Source organism: Pholis gunnellus (genome assembly GCF_910591455.1).
Source record: "Pholis gunnellus genome assembly, chromosome: 1".
Taxonomy (NCBI): Eukaryota; Metazoa; Chordata; class Actinopteri; order Perciformes; family Pholidae; genus Pholis; species Pholis gunnellus.
The window spans coordinates 10,354,014-10,378,230 of NC_136528.1; the positions used below are offsets into that span (position 1 = coordinate 10,354,014).

Consider the following 24,217-nt stretch of genomic DNA (forward strand, 5'->3'; position numbering starts at 1 on the left):
TATCAGGAACAACCGCAAACAAAGGCCTGGCTCCACTAACACACATTTATTGTGACGAAAGCATTGCTCACATCTCTATTTCCCCTAAAAGAATGTTTTAAAATGGAATAAAACAATCATTTCTGTCAGTACAGTAGCTATGTTACTGATTTTCCTCTTACTTAATTATTGTGACGCGATCATGCACAGAGAATTGTTCTGGCCCAGATAATCACACTGTGAAATCGTCATGTCGACACAAGCCTAATTTGGGGGAACGTCTCATCCATGCCTGAGCTGAGAAGCTGCTTCTTTTTTTTTTTTTTTTTATCTGTGTAATTTAAACTATAAATACCTGTTCTGCATTCTGACATACAGGACATGAAACACATGGAAGTTATGTTTGCTGTAGAAAGAAAAAGGTTCCATGTCGGTTCTATTTTTTTAGAATCGGCTGCACACAAACGCCGATGTTTTAGCATTTTTAAAAGATAGAAGAAAGTCCCAGTAAGAGTCTCTTGTCATATTCCACAACTGCACTTGTTATTTGCCACCTTTTCTTTGCAAACCCTCTAGATACACACCAGTCTGTCACAAACAGTCAGCCAAATGTCTAGATATGTCCGGTGACAGACAAACATCCTACTTTTAGTTTTTGTGTTCCTTACGTGCAGAAGACTCCACCACGCCAGGTCTGATTCACTGTGTGCTCCACAGCAAATCGACCACAAATAAAATCGCCTCTCCCCAGTCTTTTTCCTGCACTTCCACTGCAGCTTATGTGGCCCCTGTGATAGATTGCTGAATGAAACTGGATCTGTGAAGAAAAAAAAAAAAGGACAAGCACTCTGGGAGTTGCACAGCCTGCATGCCTTTCGCTCAACAGGGCACTCACTGGGACATTTCCTCTGCGGGGCTTTTTTCAAAAGGGCCTGCGCTGCAGTTCCAGCTAAGGGCAGTACAGTAGGTCAACCGCCGATAGAGTTACAACCTCTCTTTTGTGGAGGTGTTGGACAAATTAGACCTCGCGACTGTTTACCCAGTCAAACAGGGACAGCTGCGTCGCTCCACCCTCCGAAAACCTGCCACTGACTGTTGTTCCTCTGGGGAGCCATCTGTGAGGAATACGCAGAGAGCACGGTGTTCAAATGATTGTTCAAACAGTTTCACCTCCGTCACTGCTGGGGGGGGGGGGGGGGTGATACGAACGGACCGTAACCGAATCAACAGGAGCTCTGTGCGTTACGTTATCCAGCTGCCATTTTGGCCTGTTCTAATGAGAGCTGAGTAATGGTAGATGGTGCAAAATGACTGCTTTAGAGACTGTAACAGTCGGGTCCAGTTGTTGTATTTCACGTCTCTTTATTTCCTGAGGAAGATGAAACCGGGCTCGTCTCGTATGCAGTTTCAAAGCTGGACAGATGGGTATATATAATATTTCATCGAGCTCTTCCATTATAGAGAGCTTAATTTAATTGTACTTCCGACAGTAATGAAGCGTAAAATATGCTGATACCCCCCCCATACAATCTCTTTGGATGCGGTCATAGTTATCGGAGAAGCTTCAGGATTCGACTTGATAAGCTCATCAAGACGAGCTGTATTTAGTCCGGGCTAATAGACTGAGGAGGTGCAGTGAATTTGTCATAATTTCGCGGTTTTGTGGTTTAAATTCTGTGCAGGTCTGCTGTGTAACGAATAATGTGGGGTTTCAGTGAGCAAGTGGAGCTCTCAATAATGCTTGTTTCTCGTGTTTCATCAATTCCCCAGTTCACGTATTTAATTAAGAGAGCCCACTGAGGAGAAGTATGAGGGAAAGGCTATTATTTTGAAACCAGTTACATCTCAGCACGATTCAGTTCACCAATTAAACCCAGATATCCACTAAAGAAATCCAGGATTCATAACTCCACTACACCAGAAATAAGAACACATGAACATAATTTCTTTACGATTCCCCCCCGCGGTGAACTGTGAAGCTTCATATTCTACAAAGCACAAAGAGAACCATCAGAACCAATGCGTGAATGAGGCCATATTGATCTCATCCCCCGTACCACCACTCCAGAGCCTTTTGTGCTCCTGCTTCCTCATCCGTCATGTTCTCGATCGCACGGGGAGATGACAACTGCAGAAGTGAGTGTTAATTATTTACCAACATGCAGTGAGCTCTCGGGAGGGGCTGTAAGCAAAGGATTAACAGACAAATGGACTCTTTCTGGTACCGCTAGCACCAGGGTAGTAACAGCTTCTCCGGGGTTAAACCATACGATGCAATCATACATATTGGAGTATAAATGGCTGTATTTGTACAGGAAGCCATTAAAAAAAACATGTCATTATAGCACTTCTGGTGCACAACCAGCTAAGCTCATTTTTCCTCACAGAAGATTTGTGCTATTCCAAATAGCTTTGGTTGTAGTATTTAAAATGGGCAAACTAATTGGCCGACGCTGAAGGCGAATACTTAAGCGCAGTAATGGTCCTGGTGTAGCTGCCAAGGCCAACTGTATTGATATAGCATGTGTTATTCACAAGGCAAACTCGACAGGCTTTACATTAGTAATCCGTTTCATAATTTATGTGACTGAAACGCATAATAAAGGTGTTAAGAGATTTATTTTCACAGTCACTAACGATGAACAAGCAAAAAACAAGCACGTTGATGCTCACATTCTTCCTGTTTAACTCTTTTTAGTCAATCGCTGTCGTATTTTACAAAGAACCGTCTGTAAATATTAAGATAAAAACAAAAAGGACCTACAGACTTCTAAACTCCAATCATGGATAAATAAATGTTTTTTACATCCATGTTGATCAAAAGTGTGATCTGCCCTGGAAGCGATTTGCTGAAACACATGAAACACGGTGACCTTTTGGCTGTATTATGTAAGCAAATACAACAAACCGATGTTCTCCCGAGCCACACACTGGTTCATTCATGTTTTTAAGCTCCTCTGCTAACGTGAGATTAGCATTGTGTGCTTGGGTTGAAAAGGCACGGCTCTATAAACCACGCGTGAGGCTGGCTACTCCTAATTTATCAGCGGTGACACTATCAGCGGTGCCCTGTGAACAGAGAGCCAGTCACTCAGAACCGTGGGGCCACCTCGGCTGTCAAAGCAGGAGTCGAGCTACACTTCCCACGGTTGCCATGGCGACTGTGGGGAGTGATTATGAGGAGAGGGTTTTTCGAGAGCAGCGCTGTCACACCAGCGGGTATCACCATCGTGGATTGTGCCGTCACATCAAAGACGATCAAGCGATTTTTAGAGCAGCCGTACTGTTATTTCTATGTATTAGCAGACTAATTTAAATCCTTTTCTCTCTGCTTTCTAGGGCAACATGTGGTTAAATGGAACAGGAACGAGTAGACCGTGAGGATTCTCCAACCATAGCCCCCGAGTCCCAACCGTCTGAGAGGGCGTCGGACCTCACTGAGGCAATCCTGGGCCGTTGGCACTAAAATGTCCCTAAGTGGTGGCACTGCAGGCGGGAAAGGTGTGGACTCTAATGCGGTGGACACTTACGATAGCGGGGATGAGTGGGATATCGGTGTTGGAAATCTGATTATTGACCTCGACGCTGATTTAGAGAAGGACAAACTCGAGATGTCTGGCACCAAAGACGGCATGGCGGCACCACCCAATGCAGTGGCGGCGTTGCCCGACAACATCCGGTTTGTTAGTCCAGTGTCCGGAGCTCAAGGCAAGGAGAGCAAATCCAAATACAAGCGCAGTAAGAACTCTAAAGACAATAGTAGCAAAGCTTCAGCCGGGGAAGGCGGCAAAAAGGAAACGACGGGGCGGACTCAAGGGGAGCCGACGGGTACGGCGGCGAGTGCGGCAGCTGCCGGCAACAATTCCATTTCTGGAAAGAACGTGGAAAAAGTGGGCAAGGCCTCCAGAAATGTGCTGAGTGGTAAAAAGGAGAAAGAAGGGGCCGGCGGGAAAAGCAAGAAGGACAAAACAGACGGAGCCCCGGTCGTGGTCGTGGCGATAGCGGCTGCAGAGAAGGACGTCGTGTCTCAAACCCAGGTCGCTTTGGGGAATAGTCGCAATGCGTCCTTTGAGAACACACAATCCACAGACTTGGCAGAAGCCAATCAAATGGGGAATATTGCACTTGAACCGATAGGGATAGTACCAGCGTTGACGACAAAAACTGAACCAGAGGAGGTGGAAAACGGTAACGGAGAATGCAAGACGCTAAAGAAGGTGAAAAATGAAAAGGTAAGCTTTTATTCTTACTGTCTTCTGATGCTGCATGGATGTTTGGCACCGTGTTAGCGTATCAAGAAAGACAATTACTCCAGTAATTAATCTCTTATATCAAAGGAACCTGCATACAAACATTCTTGTGGTTTCAAAAGTCGAGCTCTAGACGACGCTATGCTAGCTAGCCTGCTACCACAGTTTGGAGGTTGCTGTAAAAGTTATATTGTGCCCTGAACTTAGTTATTGAAATGTATTGGCAACAACGCTCTTGTCTTTTTTCCCCCAGAAGCCATTAATAATATCTGTGGAGTTGTTTTTGTCTGTGTATCGTTTGAACAGTACTGTCTTTCATCGGTTTAATTATCACGGTATGAATGAACACAACAGGACTGAATGCTCAAGGGTTCTTGACGTTGTGCTTCGTGATAGCCTGTCGTTTACAGCAGGCTTGGAGAAGCTCTCCGTTCCCTGAAGCCGTCTGACATGTGATGCATAAAATACGACCTACTGCTGCTTTCTCTTTTGTTGCCACCCCTTAACGAATATGATGCTCAGACCAGCTACAGGAAATGTTTTTATTCCCCTTCTTGACAGCAGAGGTTTGATTAAAAGGAAGTGCCTTCATGTTTTAGAAATGTCTCCTTTTAAAAATGAATCCCAGCTTGTATTGTACTATAACACGAGCCAGTAAAACTAATGTCCGACAGCAATACAACACATGTTGTCAGCCCTATATACGTCACATCACGCCTGTGAAAGTGAAGTAAATGTCTCATCTCGTTCCACTTTTGTTTTTCTTCACACAATTCCTGCCCTGACATAATCTCACAAGAACAATATGAAGATCCGTGTAGCTCTTCACCCACACTTATCTTGTTCACTCATAGAGTTGATCTATCGCCGCGTCTATTGTGTGCCTCATAGCGGCCTTTTCATGCTCCGAGAGAATAAAAGACGGCGGTGCAGGGAGGCGCTGAGGACTGTTTTTGTCTGTCATCGTGTTCCATTCGTAATCCCACAAGCCCCAGCAATGCCTGGTGGAGCGCTGTGTGTGTGTGTGTGTGGGGGGGAGGTGCAAAGCACGCCTTCGTCGTTCTTCCTGCTGCTCTGAAAGTGGTGTGGGGGGATGGGCTGCGAGGAAGCCTGTTTTGAGTCCTTGAATCCAGGACACCCAGTCATGAACGCAAGCTGGAGAGTCTCCTTGGGCTGACTGCTGTGAAAGGGAAATTCAGGAAAGTCTTTGTAATCGTAATGTATTTAGAATGAAAGGGCTTTAGAGGGAGAACCGCATGAATCGGGTTTTCAACACCGAATAAAGGACGGGGGTCATAACTGCTTTTCAAATAGCTAGCCGGTGAAAGGTATCCTTGAAAACGTGATGAAAAGGATGTGATGATATTGCTGCTAACAGCCACTTTGGCTTCATGAGCAGCTTTAAGGTTGGCAACCCCAGTTAAAAAAATGCATTTTTCTAAAAAACAAGTAAGTGTGTGTGTGTATGTATGTATGTATGTATGTATGTATATATATATATATATATATATATATATATATATATATATATATATATATTCTGTGTCATTTGGGCTTTGTAAGTCAGTGAGTTTGTCATGTTAAACTCCACATGGAGAAGCTGAAATGTTTTATCGCATAAGGAAGAGGGAGGATGTGTGTGGGATGGATCCAAACCTAGTGACACCAATAAGGCTGTGATACATATTTAAAAGACAACCACAGCCTTATAATCTTGCAACTGGTGGACGCCAAAATTAAGGAAAGATTAGACATTGTGAGAAAAGTGAGTTGTGATGAATAATCATCCTGGCTGTCGTCAAAGCTTTAAGGCTAATACACTGATATGACTCTTTGTGACTATTAAATATGTAAACGTGTTTTGTTCCAATGGCTCAAATGATAATAGGTAAAGAGTAATATCACAGTTTCTGTATTCGTTGTTTTCCAATCATTTCTTTTGTTATGATTGTATAAGCGAAAAAAGTGCCGCTACACGAAAAAACAACAATTTGACCGGTCCCTCGGTGTGAGTGACAAGTGTTGACTAACATTTGACATTTAGATTACAATTAGCTAGCACACATGCTGCATTTCACATGCCCTCCGACCTGAAACAGCGCTAGCTCAATAATAGATGTTCCCTCAGGCAACAGTAACGGCAAACGCTGCTGCAAATGACAGAAGAATTCGCAGCCATGTGGACGGACAAAACGGCATCGATCCCACCGAGACATCCATAATCTCCATGCCGAAAAGGAGCATTTCACATGACACTCTGGCCACAGCAACTAGTGTCCACAGACTTGATCTTTTTTTATTATTTGGCAACTGTAAAATTTATACTGGATAAATAATACAAGGCAGCATTATTTAAAGGTGCTGACCACGAAGCTGTGAGCATATCCGTTGACTCCACAAGCTCTCAACATGGCGGCAGCCCGGCTATGAACACAAAGCACAGAGTAGCTTGTATAACAACACACAGAGGTAGAGCGACTTCATTCTCTGCTCAGGGAGACACTATTCTCCACGAAATCTTTACATAGCAGCTAGTCGTTTGCTGCCTGTGTTAATGCTCTGCATGTTGAATAGAGGAGTATATTTTGGAGTTCGTCAACCTCATTACATCTCGCCTGCTGATTTAAAGGAACTAGCTGTCCCACGTCCGGTGTAACCCGAGCACTAATCAGTATGTGTCTCACTCGCTGTCTTGTTCTCCGTGGTTGGAGGTGTAATAGCCAGGCTGCATTGTCTGCGTCCTAAGTTAAAGCTCCCCGAAGCTTTGGCTCTCGGATGCCGAATAAATCATCTCCACTTCCTTTCATACAAGAGCTAACCACCTCTGAGCGCGTCTCACTCTCCCACCTCTAATTATACAAATCTAGAGGAGCAAGGCATTCGTTAGCTGCCTCAATGTGCCACTGGCCTTGATAAATGGAGCAGCTCTCATGGAAAATCACATTGGCGGTGTTACTGTGAAAGAGAAAGGAAAGAGCCACCGCTCTGCATTGCTGCTGATGTCCAGCTCTGGTAGTGGATCTCATGAGAGCTAGCTTCACTTTTATTTTCTCTCTCTCTCTCTCTCTCTGTCTCTCCGTGCCCGGCTGACTGTTGCTATTGTGTTACAGCTCATTCCTTGTTAAGTAGTGCCAGGGCTTTTAAAGGCTCTGCAAGAGAAGAGAGAGTGACTTATTTTAAGACGGGGAGTAAATTACATCAAGAAGCTCACTACAAAGTCAGCCTGTTAGCTCACCTGTCTGTGCTCTTGTGAGGCAGATAAGCAGAGCCGTTTCTTTTATTAAGAGACAGTACTGAAGCACTTGTTCAAATATTTTAGATCTCCTCGACATCTTGCGCAAACGTTGTATCTTGAGCTTTTAGATCTAACCTAAATTTCAGTGACATATTAAGCTGCCAGTTTCGAATAGCTTCGGAAATCCCCTCACCACACACCTTTCTGACGTCCGATCAGGGACGACTGTCTGAATAACTCAATTTGTTAGTTTTAAACATCAGCCTTCTTCAAATCCTACTTTTGGACAACAGAGTTTTAAACAAATACCCAATGGTATTTACCTGATCAATGTTTAAATCACAGTGGTGAATTGTCTGCCAGCCCCGGCTGGGTTGTGATTTCAGTGTTTCTGCCTCTTCCTGTAAGAAGCATCCCCCCCCCCGGGGAGTCCCTCACTACTACAGGAAGAAAACGTTTGACACTAATTGTTTTCCACGTCTGCCATTTGCAGCTGCCTTCACTATAACGGGGGAATGGTTTGAGCTCGTAGGCAAAAAAAAAAAACCTCAGACTACACATAAAGTGTGAAAATAAAACAGAATCAAGGACGATAACAGACACGTTGAACATTTTGTTCTTTCTTTAATCACCTAACAACTGCTGGAAAGGACTTTTAGTAATGTTAGCGTTTTATATTTTCATTTTAATGTGAATGTGCATGTCCCAGGGACACTGCTTGTTTCTGCAGACTAAGACGCATACCATGCATACCGCACATGTTCACGGTTTACAGCGTCTTATCCCTCACTGACATGCCAGTAGAATCAGAGTAAACCATCGTTTGTGTAATCACATGATGGACAAGAATAAACTGCAGCATACAATATTTATCCTTCAAAACCCTCCATAAATATACAGTGGTAAGAAAACACCTACTTTAATATTTATATATATAAAACCTAACCTAAATAGAATATTCTCTAACATGAAACCATAATTGCATCAGTGTGTTTCCCACCACATGTTTAGTATTTATGCTTATTGATGATGTATGTATGTAGGTTTTCGGGGCTTATCAGACGAACACAACCTCGCAGCACTTAATAGTGGATTGATTCTGAGATGGGAATACATTTTTAATAATTCCATCTCAAGCTGCCACAGAACATACACACAGCTTCCAAGATTAGTTGGCTCTCTCTCATCATTTGGTGCGAACCCAAAAAGCTGCCGAATTCAAGCAATTTCAGTGTTTTACTTGTTTGCGCTTCGTGTCTCTTTTTCCTTTTTATCAGAAGAAGTCAGTCAGTGACGATAATGAAACAGTTGAGACACATTTTTCAATATATTTGTTTTCCATAGTTTGTACATTGCTGGACCTTGAAAGAGGACAAATGCCGACATCATTTAAGTGCATCTTATAACACAATTTGTTGGTGTTATCTTGCAGACCTCTCAGTAGTGACCTCAGTAGCTTACCATCACTAAGGGCACAGTCCACTATTTCTGCACCTTCACTCAGTTACATTTACAATCATTGCTTTATAGCCCAGTCATCAACCGTAACCCCAGAAAACCATATCAACCAGATTCCTCACAGTCCACACGGCACAGATTCACATATTGAATTAAAAGAAGAATGCCGCCGGCCCACAAAGTTTACAGCCTCGTTGCTCAGGAAATCCCTGTCTAGGGGAACCACAGGCTTTCTGTTTGGAACTATTTAATACTGGAACCAGGTCTTTCCAGTCATAAACTTCTGCCGCCTGTAGTCGCCTCGACCTCGCTGGATGCCGAGCCTGATTTGTGTCCCATGATCTCACCGCTTCCTGAAGGCTTTTGGGATCTTTTGTCACTTTTTTTATATCGAGTGTAAAATAAGCTTTGCTTTTATCACAAGTTCAATCCGGAGCGATGAAGACGTTGAAGGAGAAGTCTTGGTTGCGTTTATTGCGACTCGGATCCAATTCTGCAACGAGAGCCTCGCGGGCAGCTTTGATGTTGTTTTTAATGAACTTGTTTTGTGTTGAAACGTTGTTTTCCATGACGCTCTTTGTCAACAGAATACTGTTTTTAAATCATACCTGAGGTGAATGCAATATTGCTCCTTTGTACCTTTTATTTTATTAGGATAGCTTGGTTTTTCAATGAGTATTTTGATTTCATGAGGTTTTATTCATCATAGTCTGAAAGCTCTTTTTGTGTTTAGTAACATAATCATGTTAGATTTATATTATCAGTATACTGCTCTGTGTACAGTGTTTTAATAGATGTTGATCTCTGAGACGTAATTGTTGATTGTTTTATTAGTTTCCCTTTCTTATTATTATTATTACGTGCCGTCTGTAAAAGCTTCTGGCATTCAGCCCCTTGACACTTTGGTAATAGTTTTATTTCAACATCGGTATCATTTAGAAACCTCTTCTTCAAACACATAATTAAGAATGGACGTGAGGGCTTTTTCTATAGTGAGACAAAACAATGTTGGGCTACTTCTTTTTGGGGAAAAAAATCAATCCCAGGTCTGTCAAACAAAGCCTATGTCACGCTTTGTTTCCCCCTCCCAGTCTTTCTCTCTCCCAAAGCTTTCCACGAGGTGTGTTAGCTGCGTCTGGATCAGCTACGAGAGGGGGGAAGGGAGAGCGAAGGCTTGTACCACTAATTCAGCTCATGAAAGACTTATGCAGCGAGAGCAGCTGTCTTCCATTGTCAGGCTGCACATTTCCAGTGTGCCTCATTGCGCCTCTCAATGCGTGAGTAGCACAGGAGAGAGCCAGGCAGGAAACAAACCAGAATAAAGAGGGAGAATATGGAGACTCTTCATGCAGGCCCGGGTGTGTTTTTTTTCTATTTAAAACCGAAGTGGGAGTGCGGTTGGACCGTCGTCTAATAATACACCATGAGCCTATTCAGACCCAGTGAGCAGTATGCAGATAGATGCTGTGGTGAGAGGGGAGAGGGCATTTGAGGGGTAAGAGGAGGAGGAGGCTAAAGAAGTGCCTGAGATTAGGAGAGGAGACGAAGGAGGGAGGAACAGTGTTATGAATGGATAGAGTCTTTAACCCCCCCAACACACTGAATAGTTTGTCACAGGCTGCTGCGGCTGTATGTGGAATGAGAGGAGCTGGCTGAGAGCTCTTGGATTCCTGAATCCTTGAGGCATGTGGTCTGATTAGCAGAACAAAACCCACACAGTGGGGAGGAGCAGACGAGGCCCCCCCCCCCCCCACCCCCTCGACTGGAATTTTCTACCAGTGAGAGACCAACGAGGTGGCACAGAGTTTGTACTGACTTGCTGTGGCTGTAGAAGAGTTTTCAGAGGATTTCTCTGTAAGTTTTCTTGCACAATCTCTGTTTAACTGGGCGACAATGAACGTCCTCTTTGGTACCTTCGACCCTTAAATTTACACGTTTTGTTCAAATAATTTTCAATATGGAGACTTGTGTTTTTTGAATGCATGAAACACTGGATGAGGAGACATTTGCAGTCCAGGAGCTTAACAGCTTGTGAAAGGTTTTGAGTTTGACAAAGAGGAAGTTAACAGCAAAGCAGTGTTTGAGCAAGAGTGATTAAAGGGAGGATTACGTCCCCCCACCACCACCAATACTTTTCTATGGGGATTGTTTGCAGCCAGTTTGTTGATAAGTGGAACAAGTTTGTGAAATCACTAATGCTTCAACTGTGAAATGTCCTCATTTCATTGCACCAATGCTTGTTATCAAAGATACTTGGTGTCCTCTGAAGAATAGAGATTCCTGAAATCACTCTCTCGGGTTCTCTGGTTGCATCAAGTTAAAATATGAAATGCTTTATTGAATTTGCATTTAGTGGTGACATCTTGCGACTTGTCGTCTCTGGTCGATGAAACGTCACTTGTACAAATCCGCCACCAAGTTTTATCTGCCGTGGTCTTGTTTTGTTCTGCCATTTTAACCAAACCCCCAAAAATATTCAATTTACTATAATGTGAGACCAACGTAAGATATTCAGGAACATAGAACCAACGAAAACTGGCTGAAATAATGAATCAACCATCCAAATAGATGTGGATTAATTTTCTTTATTTAGCTAAATGAACTAAAGGTGCTAACTCTACAGTAGTTTGTTAGCTAGCATGTGGACAATTACTTACTATACTTTGGCTGTGGTGGGAAATAAAGAACGAGATCACACCTAAACCTAAACACACCTTTTGAGTTTATCGTTTGCTGCATCTTTTAATCGGCTTCATTTTTATGCTAACATCTAATCTAGATGGGACGATTCAGTCGGCCCAGAAGACATAAGCAGTCCAAGCTTCTTCAGTTCAGACTAATCAGATTCTTAACTCAGTCCTGCGTAGCAGCTCCCACTGTGTGATTATCTATAATTGTCCTAAAAATACCACTTGACTGGTGGTATAGCCTGTTGGGAAAACAAGTATACACACGTGTGTGTGTGTGTGGCTTGTTTGGCTGTTTCAGGTTTCCTCTGAGATACCGGACCGGAGAAACTCTAATGACACAACGGTTGTCTACAGATTTACAAACCCTATTATTAATATTGTTTAACTCAACGGAAATACATGTTCCTATGTCTTTGGTATTATAAAACCATTGTTTCTCCCCTAGGAGTATGAGATGTTTATGTTATCACAGCCACACGGTGTTTGAAGTGTCAGCTCCTGTTGCACACAGCCAGGCTTCTTGTCATTTTACCCTCCGTTAAACCCCCACAGAGGTAGACAACTGAGCAAACACACATAATGGCTAATCCGTTCTCTCATCTGTCACACGGCGTTGTTCGCTGCTGTTTGTTTGTCGTTTTTTTTTCCTGCCTTTTCTCCGGTATTATTCGTCTCGTCTGCCAGAAATAGAGCAGCGGTCGGCGTTCCAGCCTAAGAAGTCGGAGAGAGGCCAGTCAGATCGTGCGCTCCGTCTGAGAGGTCAGCCTCGAGAGCAAAGCTTTTATACAAGCTTTTCTCTAATCCAGCGACTACCGTGCCCATTTCCAGCATAATTGAATAACATCTGTTTAAACATAAATAGCTGCTTCGTGTATATTAATAACATTTAACAGCATAGAGGTCTCCGGCTTTATTTTTTGCGAGCAGTTTTCTGAAGGTTTTCGGTGCGTTGCGTCCGTGCACGCATGCTCCCGAGCTTGGAAGTGCACAGATCTGAGATGAAAGGATTTTCTTTCCCATTCTAATCCACACAGACAGCCAGGCCCTTGTGATTATTCCCACCCCCTTCTCTCCACTCATCTCTTTGAATGCAGGGCCCGTCTAATTCACCCTAAAAAGGGTTTCAAAAGGGGATTATACCGCTGATAGAAATTAAAGGGAGAACACGTCCGTCCTTCGGGAACAATGTCAAACATTCATGAGTCGATGGATGCTCGCGTCGTGCACAACATCGGGTTGAATTTGGAGCAGTTTGCATTTTGTAAGGCTGCCCCCCCCCCCCCCCCCCCCCAATACCAAAGTGCTTATTTCATGATGTATAAATTATATTTGTAGAGGTTATTAATGCAAATACATACAAGTTGTTACTTGAAAAGAATCCCAAAGATTAGTTCATCAACATGCAGACGGCTGCACGAGAGAATACGCTGACATGCAGTTTGTTGTTCCACAGAGTTCCCCTCTCATCGAGGAATAGTGTCTTCCTATAAAACGTTTTTACATTACAAATTATGCATATCGATTTTGTTTTAACACATCATCGCTCTAATACTAAAAACAGTGTTTTTTATTGATGTCTTTTAAGAGTGGAGAGAAATGATGAACCAGTGAATTTAGAAATGGTTCCACATGACCATGAATCAGGATGTCGTTGGCGTACATCAGCAAGGCTTTAACAGAATGTCATTACTGTGAGGGAGAGAGTATCTTTACTCAAGGCTCATTCCTTTTGTTCAGCAGTGTTTGCCTTACATGTACGTAATAACCGAGGCATGAGGATTCTCTTCAGAGTTTCACACTGAAGCCCTCCATGTTGAGAATGAGGTTGAAGCATCTTGTTGCTCGCTGACCTGGGCGTCAGTCCAACAACTTAACGCTTCATCACCACTGAATCCCTTAAATCCTCACCCCCAATCTAATGCTCTTAAAGAGACGTAGATAAATAAATAAACCATATATGCACTAAGTGTACAGACACTGTATCGTTCTGCCGCCCTCACTCAAGTTGTGCTTTGCTGCCAACTCCTTTCAAACCCGATGACATGGAACTATTTGACTTTGGCACGGAGGAGTCGGTCACTGTTTACATGGCCATTTTAAATTCATGCTGCTGGCAGAGGCTCTTCGACCAGGGCCAGACGTGGCCCAGCAAGAGATGAGAGTATTAAAATAACAATATATAAAGAGTTATGATGAAGTTATTGTGAGCAGAACGGCCGTATACACCAGCTCTGAAGTTAATGCTTGGCTGAGTCATCTGCAGTGCAAAGTTCGTGTTGAGTTTGGGAAATATTTAATGCCAAACTAAAGTCATAATAGGCAGAGCCTAGCTTGTCCCACATCCAGTGTAAACTGTGTGTGTGTTTGTGAAGCTATTTATTGACTAAATGTTAGAAAATATTGTAATTGACATCTTATATCGTCATCCTTTTTATTCCTCCTCTTTGGCCAGCAAATGAAGTCTTCGTAACACTGCAGACTTGTGATTCCTGTGTCTTATAGATGATCTGCACTAACATGGTTTACTGCATTAAAAGCCTGAAAGTGATAAATGTAGGTCGTCCTCTGCACACAAAAAAACAACCTCTCCTCAAAAATTGGTTGAGTGCCAACGACGTCTCTAGTCTCCAGCGTGTGAAGGTTTGATTTCCTCCTGCTGCTTCCTCTCCTTAAACAAGAGTAGCACATGCATCAAAGTCACCCCCGCCACAGCACAGTCCTCTTATGAATGCTGATATGCTCAATGGAGACCGCATCGGTGTCCTTGAATACAGAAGCGCTGCATTATCTGTTGCAGGCAGAGGAAGAGTCCTCCTGTCAAAACAGTGTTCATCAAATATCGTGCTGGGACTTTTCCCTTCCCTCTTCCAGACCCTTTTCGGTCAGCAGTCGTGTCAGTTTATTTATTTTTTTATATACACTGCAGTTTCGGGTGAGGTTGCAATGTGAAGAACAGAGCTGCTGGAAATAAATAAGAATAGAAAACCAGAAGAATCCTCATGGATGTTAGTGCATCACAATCCCCATCGGCCAACACCGTAGCAGCTATTATTCTTCCTCATTCATACCGACAGGCATTTTATTTTCCCCAGTACACCCAAAAGGAATGACGTTGGACTGGGAGGAAACCAGAACCACCTGGAACCAACCCGTGCAAACACAGGGAGAGCACGCAGTCTACTCTACTCTCCACTCGTTACTTCACATGTTTCCCCAGGGCTCTTGCTTTGGGGGTTAATTAACCACCAACCACACCAAATTCTGCTCTCCAATTGAACACTTTCAAGTTTTGCTCAAGCTTCTCTAGATGTTTGTCATCAACAACTCTTCACATTGGCATTAATTTAATCCACAGAACTCAATTAAAAAAGGAAACGCGTCTCCTTTGAAGCTGGTTCGCCGGTAAACTCGTGTTATTTCTTTCTTCCTAAAAACAGTGGTGACGAACACCAAAACTTTTTTTTATGAAAACAAAAAATTATGACTGCCGTGTTAACTGCACGCCACATTAATCAGAGCACACAAGAGCTCATTGCCTCCTGAGTCACCATGTGAGCGGTTGCGGACGAGCAATGTAGCATTCAAACGGCTATTCGGCGCAGTGCTAACTCCACATGAATCGGTTTTAACTGAACATTCTCTGGTCTAGCTAAAAGCACAGAATCTACCAGCAGGTTAGCGGTACCGACAGCGCTGTCTTCACTTCACCTGTAAGGTGATTGTTGGCTTCATGGTATTGTTAACCACTTGTGCAGCGTTTGCATCTGATAAGCCTTCAAACTCTTGGATGCATCACTCAAACCGCCTTTCCTGATCAATATAGTGTTCAATTAAAAACCCAAGACACAGATTAATTCAAAGATTTCATTGGTTCAGATTACGTTTTCTTGCCATGTAGCTAACCAGCTGTCGAATAAGCGTAACTGTCCAACAGCAACGCACCGTTTTTTTGGACCGTTGTCTGCACCTTCGGATGTCCTTGTTGCAACTGTGAAATAATTCTGGATGATGAATAAATGAGTAGAGGGGTTACTGTGTTTGTTTCACAGTACTTCACTGGTGCACAGATGGGCTGAGGGCTTGATGGCACGTTCAGAATGACTTGATGCTGGGCAAGCTTCCTAAATTAGTGATTCATGTAGTTGTTGATTTTCACAGTCCACCCAAATAATGGACAGTCAACCAAGTATGCCCCGACAGTTAGATTGTCCTGCGTGCATTTCTTTCCCTCCACCTTTTCTACCTCCAAATCTCCCAGAAGGACTTGAGGGTGTTTGAGTCGGGGCGATGGGAGAAGGAGCATGTGTTGAGTGGATCAATGAAGGTGAAGCTGATATGGAAATGAGGCTCTCCTTTCTAGTGGAGGCCGGGGAGTTGTTTAGTCCTCGGTGATGGGGCTGAGCTCGCACATTCAATTATGTTTGGTAAGTGGGGCTTCGCTGTCCATCTGGAAAAGTAAATTATACTTAATCACATCCATTAGGTTGATGTATCCCTTCAAGAGTGAGACGTTTTGCTGTTGAATCCATTCACTTAAGTCTTATGTCACATTATTTGGGTGTATTTTTACTGTTCATAATACGGCTGAGGATAGAGGTCCTGGCAATTTGGTTATTGCTGAATAATGTGACATTTAATATACCTTAAAAAAAATCCGAGGCTTTGTTTCTGTGCTGCTCGACCTTCAGACTAAGGGTTGTGTCCTGATCTAGTTACCTCAATGTATCCACTTTATTTTTGCACACCGTACTCGTATATTGGTTCATCGTATTAGATGTGCTGCTGTTAGCTGCAGGGCTTGACTGTTAAGGTGAATTAGGTTTTTTTGGCAATTATGTTATTCACATACATGAGATTTGCCTTGGTGTTTGCCGCATACAATAAAGATATTAAAATACAGGCAGAGCACCGTTAAGAACAAATACAGACAAGACAAATCACAATACAATATTAGGAAATTGCTCTATAAGAAATACTATAACACAACTGTATTTGGGAGTTCTGTTTTGTGCACAATGTGCAAAAATGTTGATCAGCCGAAGTTCACAGTGAAGTGTGAACTTGTGGAAGTCGATCAATAATTCAAATGCGAAAATGGATACATCGTGACTTGTCAACTGCGGTTTTTGTAGATTTTTTTTTTTTTTACATATCTACTGTGAGTTTAATTATTTATTCTGCTCTCTTCTCAAATCCAATATTGGGGATAAATTATTAAAAGCAAAGTGTTGGGAATAAATGTACTTGGGAAAGTCTGAAAATGAAAGCCAAATATAGCATGAAAATATGTAAAAGACAAGACAAACTCATTCTTACAGGTTACATCTTGAACATTCTACCTATGTATATAGAGAGTTGAGTTTGATATTCACGCCACCTTAAAACAGCATCAGTATCTTCCTCCCTCTGGCTCTTAAGACTGTCAGTTTGACATAAAGTCCCCAGGATAAATGAAGACTGAGGTAACATCTGTGTTCATGGATCGCAGCAGGAGGAGTCACTACAATGACTGCACTGACTGTTTATTTTTATCATGGCATTAGCAGATTAGGCACTCAAACTAACAAGGTCATCAAACTGTGATGGCTGGGAGCAGCAGAGCTCTGCTAAGCGGCTGACGGAGAACCGGAGAACGGGAGCTTTGGTGCGTTTATAGTGGGTTTCACTTCACTCCCTCGACATCCCCTCAGTCTGATTATTAGTGCTTTTTAATGATCTCAAGGGCACCGAGGTATCATTTCTTTAGCTTCCCGACGAGAGGCTGCATTGTGCTGACGCGTCGCTACACGTCCTCTGATTAAGCGAGCGTCTCAGGAACGTTTCAATCCGCTTTTGTTGTCATGCCAAAGTGCATCTACCGAGCAGTTTGGAGCAGCTTTTAGACTGATTTGATACTCGCTAACGGAGCTTTATTTCCAGGTCGGCCTGTTTTGGCATGTTTCGCCGCTTCTCACTTAACTCCCTGGATTACACTCAAATCAGCAACAGACTATAATTATCGAAAAACAAGACGCGAATGTGCTGCGCCGATCAGAAAATAAACTGCGGCGTTAACTCACCCTGCCGTGGGACTAATAAAGGATTGTCTTATCTTCCAGTGACCCGCCTTTCTCAACTATCTTTTCTCCTCCCGCCAGTATTTGTCATAAAGGTGCGAGCTGTTTTAAGGTGTGAAAGTCTACAGGGCTTTGAGGATGTAGTGCTCAGTAATGGTGCACATTAAGATAGACACTGTTCAATGGGAGCTCTGTGAGATGGCCAGCAGCAGAGGTCGATCACAGTGTATCTGCAGAACAGAGCGCAGTGCACTCCACCCACACACACACACACACACACACATACACACTCACTCCCACAGCCACGGCCTTAACCTCTGCACCTTCATCACCTGCTTGTCCACGTGAGCAGCTGCAGACCTCCGCTGCTTTTCCTTTTTTCTAAGTTGCCTTGGATGGATTTTTGGAAGCTAATAACTTGACTCCTCCTGACTGTAATGCAAGGTGTATTCAGGCGTTTTATTAATAATTATTTACTGTTTTGGCCCTGTTGCCAAAATTAACTTAATATATCATCCAATGTTTTTTTTTTATGTTGCACAAGTTTCCACACTCTGGCGCCTGCATTGAAAGTGACAAGTCTATGTCGTGCTAAGTATAATATTCATTGTTTTCTGTTTATTTTTGTCAGCCCGTATAACACCAAACAATGGAAAATAATAAGGCATAATTCAGGTTGTGTTCCTTGATGTGTGGCTTTCGGATTGTCTTTCTAATGTTTGGGGGAAGGCACCACCCACAGAATGAGCGTCAACACAAGGGAACCAGAGTAACGGAGAACATCTATTAATAGTTTGAGGTTTCGGGGCTCTGGGGAAATCTCCCAGCCTCAATAACAACTTGTTTTCCTTGAATAATACGTGGGACTTGATAGATATCTTGTGTTTCTCAGATGATAAGGTTAGTGTGTCTAGGAACATTTATTTTAGCTCGACTGCTTCGGGCGTTTGAATTGAGGAAGGTGAGGTCTAGGTACCTGAAACTGGAGTTTTGGTCGCAGCTGTCAACATTCTGATGAACCGTTTGCCACACAGGGAACTAGATTTCTTTCCAGCCTGATCGCAAAGCCTCAGACTTGTAAGACGTCAAAGAATGAATCACTGGTATTTGAGTGGGAATCTAAGTGGCTGAGCTGTTGATGACAACGTCTGGGTTTGTTGTCAGGTTTCCCTTTGCCGTGAGACGAGGTTTACGACTATGGAGAAGAAATCCTTGTCGGCTCAGCTTTATCTGCTTTTCTCGCTGGCGGCACAGTCCCTCTCTCTCCCTCCCTCTCTCCCTCCCAGTCAGATGCATGTGGGTGACCTTGACAAGAATGTGGTTTATTGTTGTAATAGATACTGTTGTTGTCAACTGACCTGTGGTCAGAGTGGGAGGATGAGGAATGGGGGAAAAAAGGGAGAGAATCACCAAATGGAGCGAAGCAGAATCAGCATTCAGACAGGATTAAGTTCTCTACCCATCAACAGTGAAACCACAGGTTATAATTCATTGGTAACTGTTTTCTTAATCAAACAATAATTGTTTTTGTCTTTTCTTTTTTAACCAAAAATGACAAATTCCCTGGTTGCAGCTTCTCAAATGTGAATATTTGACTTTTTTTGTTGTCCTGCATGACATAAATATCTTAGTTTTTTGGACTGGTGGTCAGATAAAAAGACATTTGAAGACGGCACCTTGAGCCGTGGGAAACGATACCGGACATTTTATGCTATTTTCTCTCATTTTACAGACAATTTCACAGGCAGATCAGTTGATCACAAAAATAATTGTCAGCTGCAGCCCGTCTTGCCAGTATTCAATGTTGCACTACAACTATCTCGAGTTGCGTTGTCATGTGTTGCTGAACATCCAGCCACTAACCACTAACTGTCAAAACCACAGACGATCTTCTGAACCAACCAGGCAAGAAGAACAGTTGTGTTCCTGTTCATAACGTGCAGCTACAGTACACACAGACACTTCCTCAGGAAGGCTTTCAACACGTTTTATCAGCAGCGAGCACAAAGGGATGTTCGAGTTGCCCCGCTTCTACGTGGAGATCTTCTAGTCCCCGTAATACCTCCACCCCAGTGCACTTCCAACCCAACCCCCACACCCTGTCGTCTAACAAACAATACCAGGCGTGGGCTGAAGACAGCCGGCTGAGCCAGAGAGAGATAGAGAGGGAGGAAGGGAAGGAATTAAGTTGACAAGGTCAAGTTGAACCAAGACAAGAGAAAAGTGGACCAAACCACCTGCGGTGTGTGAGCCGGTCAACCAACGAGGCACCCAGCTCACCAGATACTCTGAGATAAGCAGGTGCAAGTGAAGTTTTTTCTTAGTAAGAACTGTAGGTTATATTTCTAATTCCTTTTGGTTTTGAGGATTGCCATAATCGAGAGAGGAAAGGCCGCTGACTTTTAATTGGTCGTTGATATTTGTGGTTTTGAGTAAAACGTCTCGACAGCGATTGGATGAATTAATGTGAAATTTGGTACAAACATTCAAGTCCCTCTTAGGATGAATTAGAACAACAAAGTGCTAATTAGCAACTGTAAGCATGCCAACACACTGAAGTAGCGTTGCGATGACGTAAGCATGTTAGCATTTAGCAACACTTTGCCTCAGTACATCTTCACAGCGTTGCTAGCATGGCTGTGGCCCTGTGTCAAGGGGGGAATGTTAAAGCTAAAACGGGGTGTTAAGTTCCTCTTTAATACTTTTTATAATACACTGGAAGACCATTCATAGCTTCTGTTTTTTTTCACAACTTTTGTTTTAATTGCTGAAATCTGGCGATTTTGCGAACAGCACTACAGCGACTACGAGCATTCAAACAGCCAGAAAGGTAATTAACAAAACCCCTAGTTTTACCAAATACTGGTCCAGGTCCACTTTTGCAGTTTCATAGTCGTAGTAAAAGGAGAGGAGGTTGTTTTTTTCTTCCTCTGTGACTTTTCTAAAGCGGGCAAATTAGGCCACTGCTTCATAAGTGAGCAAATTGGTAAGCTCCACTTATCTTGGCTCAGTCCTCTCCCCTGCGGTCCCGTGTGCCTTCTGTCTTTTTATATCACTTTTCCTTCCCGTCGCTGGGAGCTGCAGGAGCCGTCTCTTGACTAATGTGTGTTGTCCTTTCACGAGGGAGTGTCTCCACAGGTAAAACCTGAAGAGGTTCTTCTCCGACGAGGCTTTGTGTGCCGCTTTCGCCTTAGGTATATAATCAACAGGCCTCCGTTGAATAGTAGCTCTGATGAACGTGTCGCACTAAGAAAGATATTAAATTTGATTACCGCTGAAATTTTACAGCAAATGTGGAAGCGTTAGCCGTCTTTCTAACAGTTGAGCTGTAATTCACAGCTGTTGCTAAAAGGCTGCGAGATGAAAGTTTACTCAGTGCGGCGTGCATGCAGACGTTTCTCGTGTTTACGGCTCCGTATCCCTACGCGGAGGCTCTGTTGCGTCATTAAAAACGCGCTGTAACGTTAAGTGCCAAAATGTGTCAGAATTTCCTGCAGCCATTTAGAAAACGACATATTTTTTTTAGGCTTAAATACAAATGTGTTTTACATTAACTCAAGACTTCATTCTCACTCGCAGATCTGCTATATGAAGATTGTGTCATTTACAAGCCTGTAATGTCAACAGTCATATGGCAACTGTTTACAGGCTCACCCATTATGGCTCCAAAGAGATTGTGGGTCACGGGTGACCAACTTCATCACAGCTTAGTTTCCTCTCTGTATTATTTATGTGTCGCTATGCTTTCCTGAAAGCACAATTAGCTGCTAAGACTGAGAAGAGTCGCCTAGAAACCAGCTGGTGGTCTACAATAGATGTCAGGTGTTCTCCCGTTTTCTCTTTCACTTTCTGTGATTACTCTGAGCTTTCACAGAGAGCGAGTGTGGTTTGGAGTGAAGGAATTAGGGCAGTCTGCAGAAGAAGAACCGGGTAGGCTTTCACGACTTGAATTCAGACACTTTACCGCTCTTCTTCTTCTTTTTTTTTTTTTTACCCTCCCATCTCCCGGCTGATGTAAGTAGTCAAATTAAATGAGGCTTGTGCATTTGTTTTCAATTGTAGCTTAATGCTAATAACCATGATACTTCAATAACACGGCTCACTTGGAAAGCTGATTGTATGCTGATCAGACGCTGCTGCCGTCTGGGCTGGTTAGAATTTGAACGCTGCTTTCCTTAAATCCAGAGCGTCTGTAGCTTCTGCACTGTGACGTATTCCGCAGTGAAATAAGATATGTGAGCGGTGTGTACAGTTACAAGAGGGATTTAAATCGAATCCTTCGCATTTTATTGGACCGCCAAAAAGTGGGCGGACTTGGAATGTTGTACTATTATTGGTTGGTACTAGCTTAGGTTAGCACACTTCATATTTTGTTTAATGAAGAAAAGATGATTGGATTTTGGATAGAAAAATACAAAGAAATATATTTTTGTTAATGTCAAATAAAGGAGACAGGTTTCTTAACTGGGTGTCATTTGGTGCTGAACGAGGCACCGACCGGAGCCAGCGAGAAGTGTAATCTCCACCGACCTTTGACCTCAGTAACTCACCAAAGATGTCCGCAGGCTTTGCCCCCGGTGTCAAAAATAATTACATAATTGAAGCGGGAACACAGAACTCAGCCGACTAATAGCACTCCAGCAAGGAGTCATTTTTACTAAATAATGGCCCCTTGTGTCAGGAAGAATTACATTTTCTCTTCTCCAGACAGATGTTTTCTCTCTTTTGATGTTGGGAATGGTGTTGAACTCCCCGGGCTTTATCAGGCTCGAGAATCTATACTGTTCAATGGTTAATCAACCAACAGGGGACAATTTAGACCAATTATAGTCTTCTCAGACTCGGGTTGCTACAACTCCATCAAAACCTTTACCCATTTTCAGACCCTTTCTGTTTGACAACATTCAGAACAGCATAATAAGTCATGTCATCAGTCAGATTAATGGGCAACCCTTTACTTTCAAGCCCCTATTTAACCTTTATTAAACTGTTTATAACACATGATAATATAAGTGTTTATTAATGTATTTGTCAACCATGTTACCTCCTGTGGACTCCCATACTTGGAGGTTGGTATACAAACAGATAATGCATGACAATATAGTAAAAGCCTCTCTTTTGTACAGTGCATGCTCCTCCAATAAAATGAGATCGACCCATAAAGAGCTATCTTATGATAAAGAGAGAGACTGAGATCTGCGGGTAATCCAAATGACCCAGTGTGTGCTATCTGACTTGACCTCAGGACCCTGTTTCCAACTGGGGTGAAGCGCCGCTCTCGATTTTGGTATGAAATGGTAAACAGACTTCTATCAAGCACGGGTATCTCTCCTAATGTTATTGACGTTCAAACTGCATTTCAATCGAGAAAGAAATCATGAGCGGGCGCACAGAATCGGCATGTAAAGGAGAAGCTGCTTATCGTGCTTATTTTATAGCAAGTAATGCAGAAAAAGCACCAGAAAGAAATGCGATTTAATGGTTTAGCGGCGATGTGTATTGAGCTACTGTTGCAGACATAATTCTCTGTGACTTGTAACAGCAGTCGCACATGAAAGGGTGAAACCGTGACCATGAACAGATTTATTATCCTGTGTCAAACATGAGGTTTGTGCATGAAAGGTCTCGTTGTTGAGAAAAGATAATATCTGTATCAAACATCACAAGGTCACATGGTTTTAAATCCAGAGCCTTGATACTTTTAGCTGGCTCAACGAAACCAGTCCAGTGGTTTACTGTGGCTTTATTAATGGCAAATGATCCGTGATAACAGTCAGCTGTTGGCTCCCTTACATGTCCTTTTGTTTGCATTGTTTGTTCACTCCCCAGTACGACAGTATGATTAACACGAACAAACTCAACCACACAAACAAATCATCCAGCTCATTTCTTGTGACATTAACGGCCATTTTTCCACGTCTCCAAAAGTTTAGATGTAAGATGTATTCAGTTGAACAAACTCAAAACAAAGACGAAAGGGAATTATTTCCAATATTCTTCTATTGAACAAATTGAAAATTGAACTGAATACAAAAAGCACCAATAAAAAACAAATCCCTGAGTGCAATATCAGTCTTTCAGTGTGTTTAACATGTAAGTTGACATTGCGATGACTATTTATTTATTAAAAACACAACAACTATAATTATGCAACCCCACAATGCATTATTTGGTCAACTGTCTTCTAGCTCCGCACCGCCCGGTCGTGAGTACAGCCAAGACAGGTGTCTCCGTATGCCAGTGCAGAGTAATCCTTTCGTAATCCTCGCCCGAGCTCAGTGCTCAGTTTCTTAATCCCAACTCTAATAAACAAGTTAAAGCCCAAGTTAATGTGTCCAGAATAAGGGTGCAGCGAGTCTCTAGTCTGCCGCGGGTGAGTTATTGTGTAATCGCTGCGAATCCAGGCCGAGTTCCCTCTGTCAGCGCCGTGAGGTGTGCTTTCAGATTCACAGGATTGTTGTCTGTCAGTTCGACATTATTCTTGCCTGTTGTGGCTTTCTCCAGCAGTCGGCATGGGGTTTCAGTTAAGAAAAGGTTTGCGTGACACTG

The 24,217-nt window shown here is 42.9% G+C and overlaps 1 protein-coding gene across 2 annotated transcripts in view; it reads left to right on the forward strand.

The window, feature by feature from the left end:
• The window catches only part of znf609b (zinc finger protein 609b), a 67,676-nt gene that overhangs the window by 17,716 nt on the left and 25,743 nt on the right, over positions 1 to 24,217 (forward strand). For both annotated transcript variants that reach the window (XM_079158565.1, XM_079158566.1), the window contains exon 2: positions 3,319 to 4,211. In XM_079158565.1, coding sequence (XP_079014691.1) covers positions 3,447 to 4,211 — 765 coding nt within the window. In that variant the 5' untranslated portion in view covers positions 3,319 to 3,446. The remainder of the gene's footprint in view (positions 1 to 3,318; positions 4,212 to 24,217) is intronic.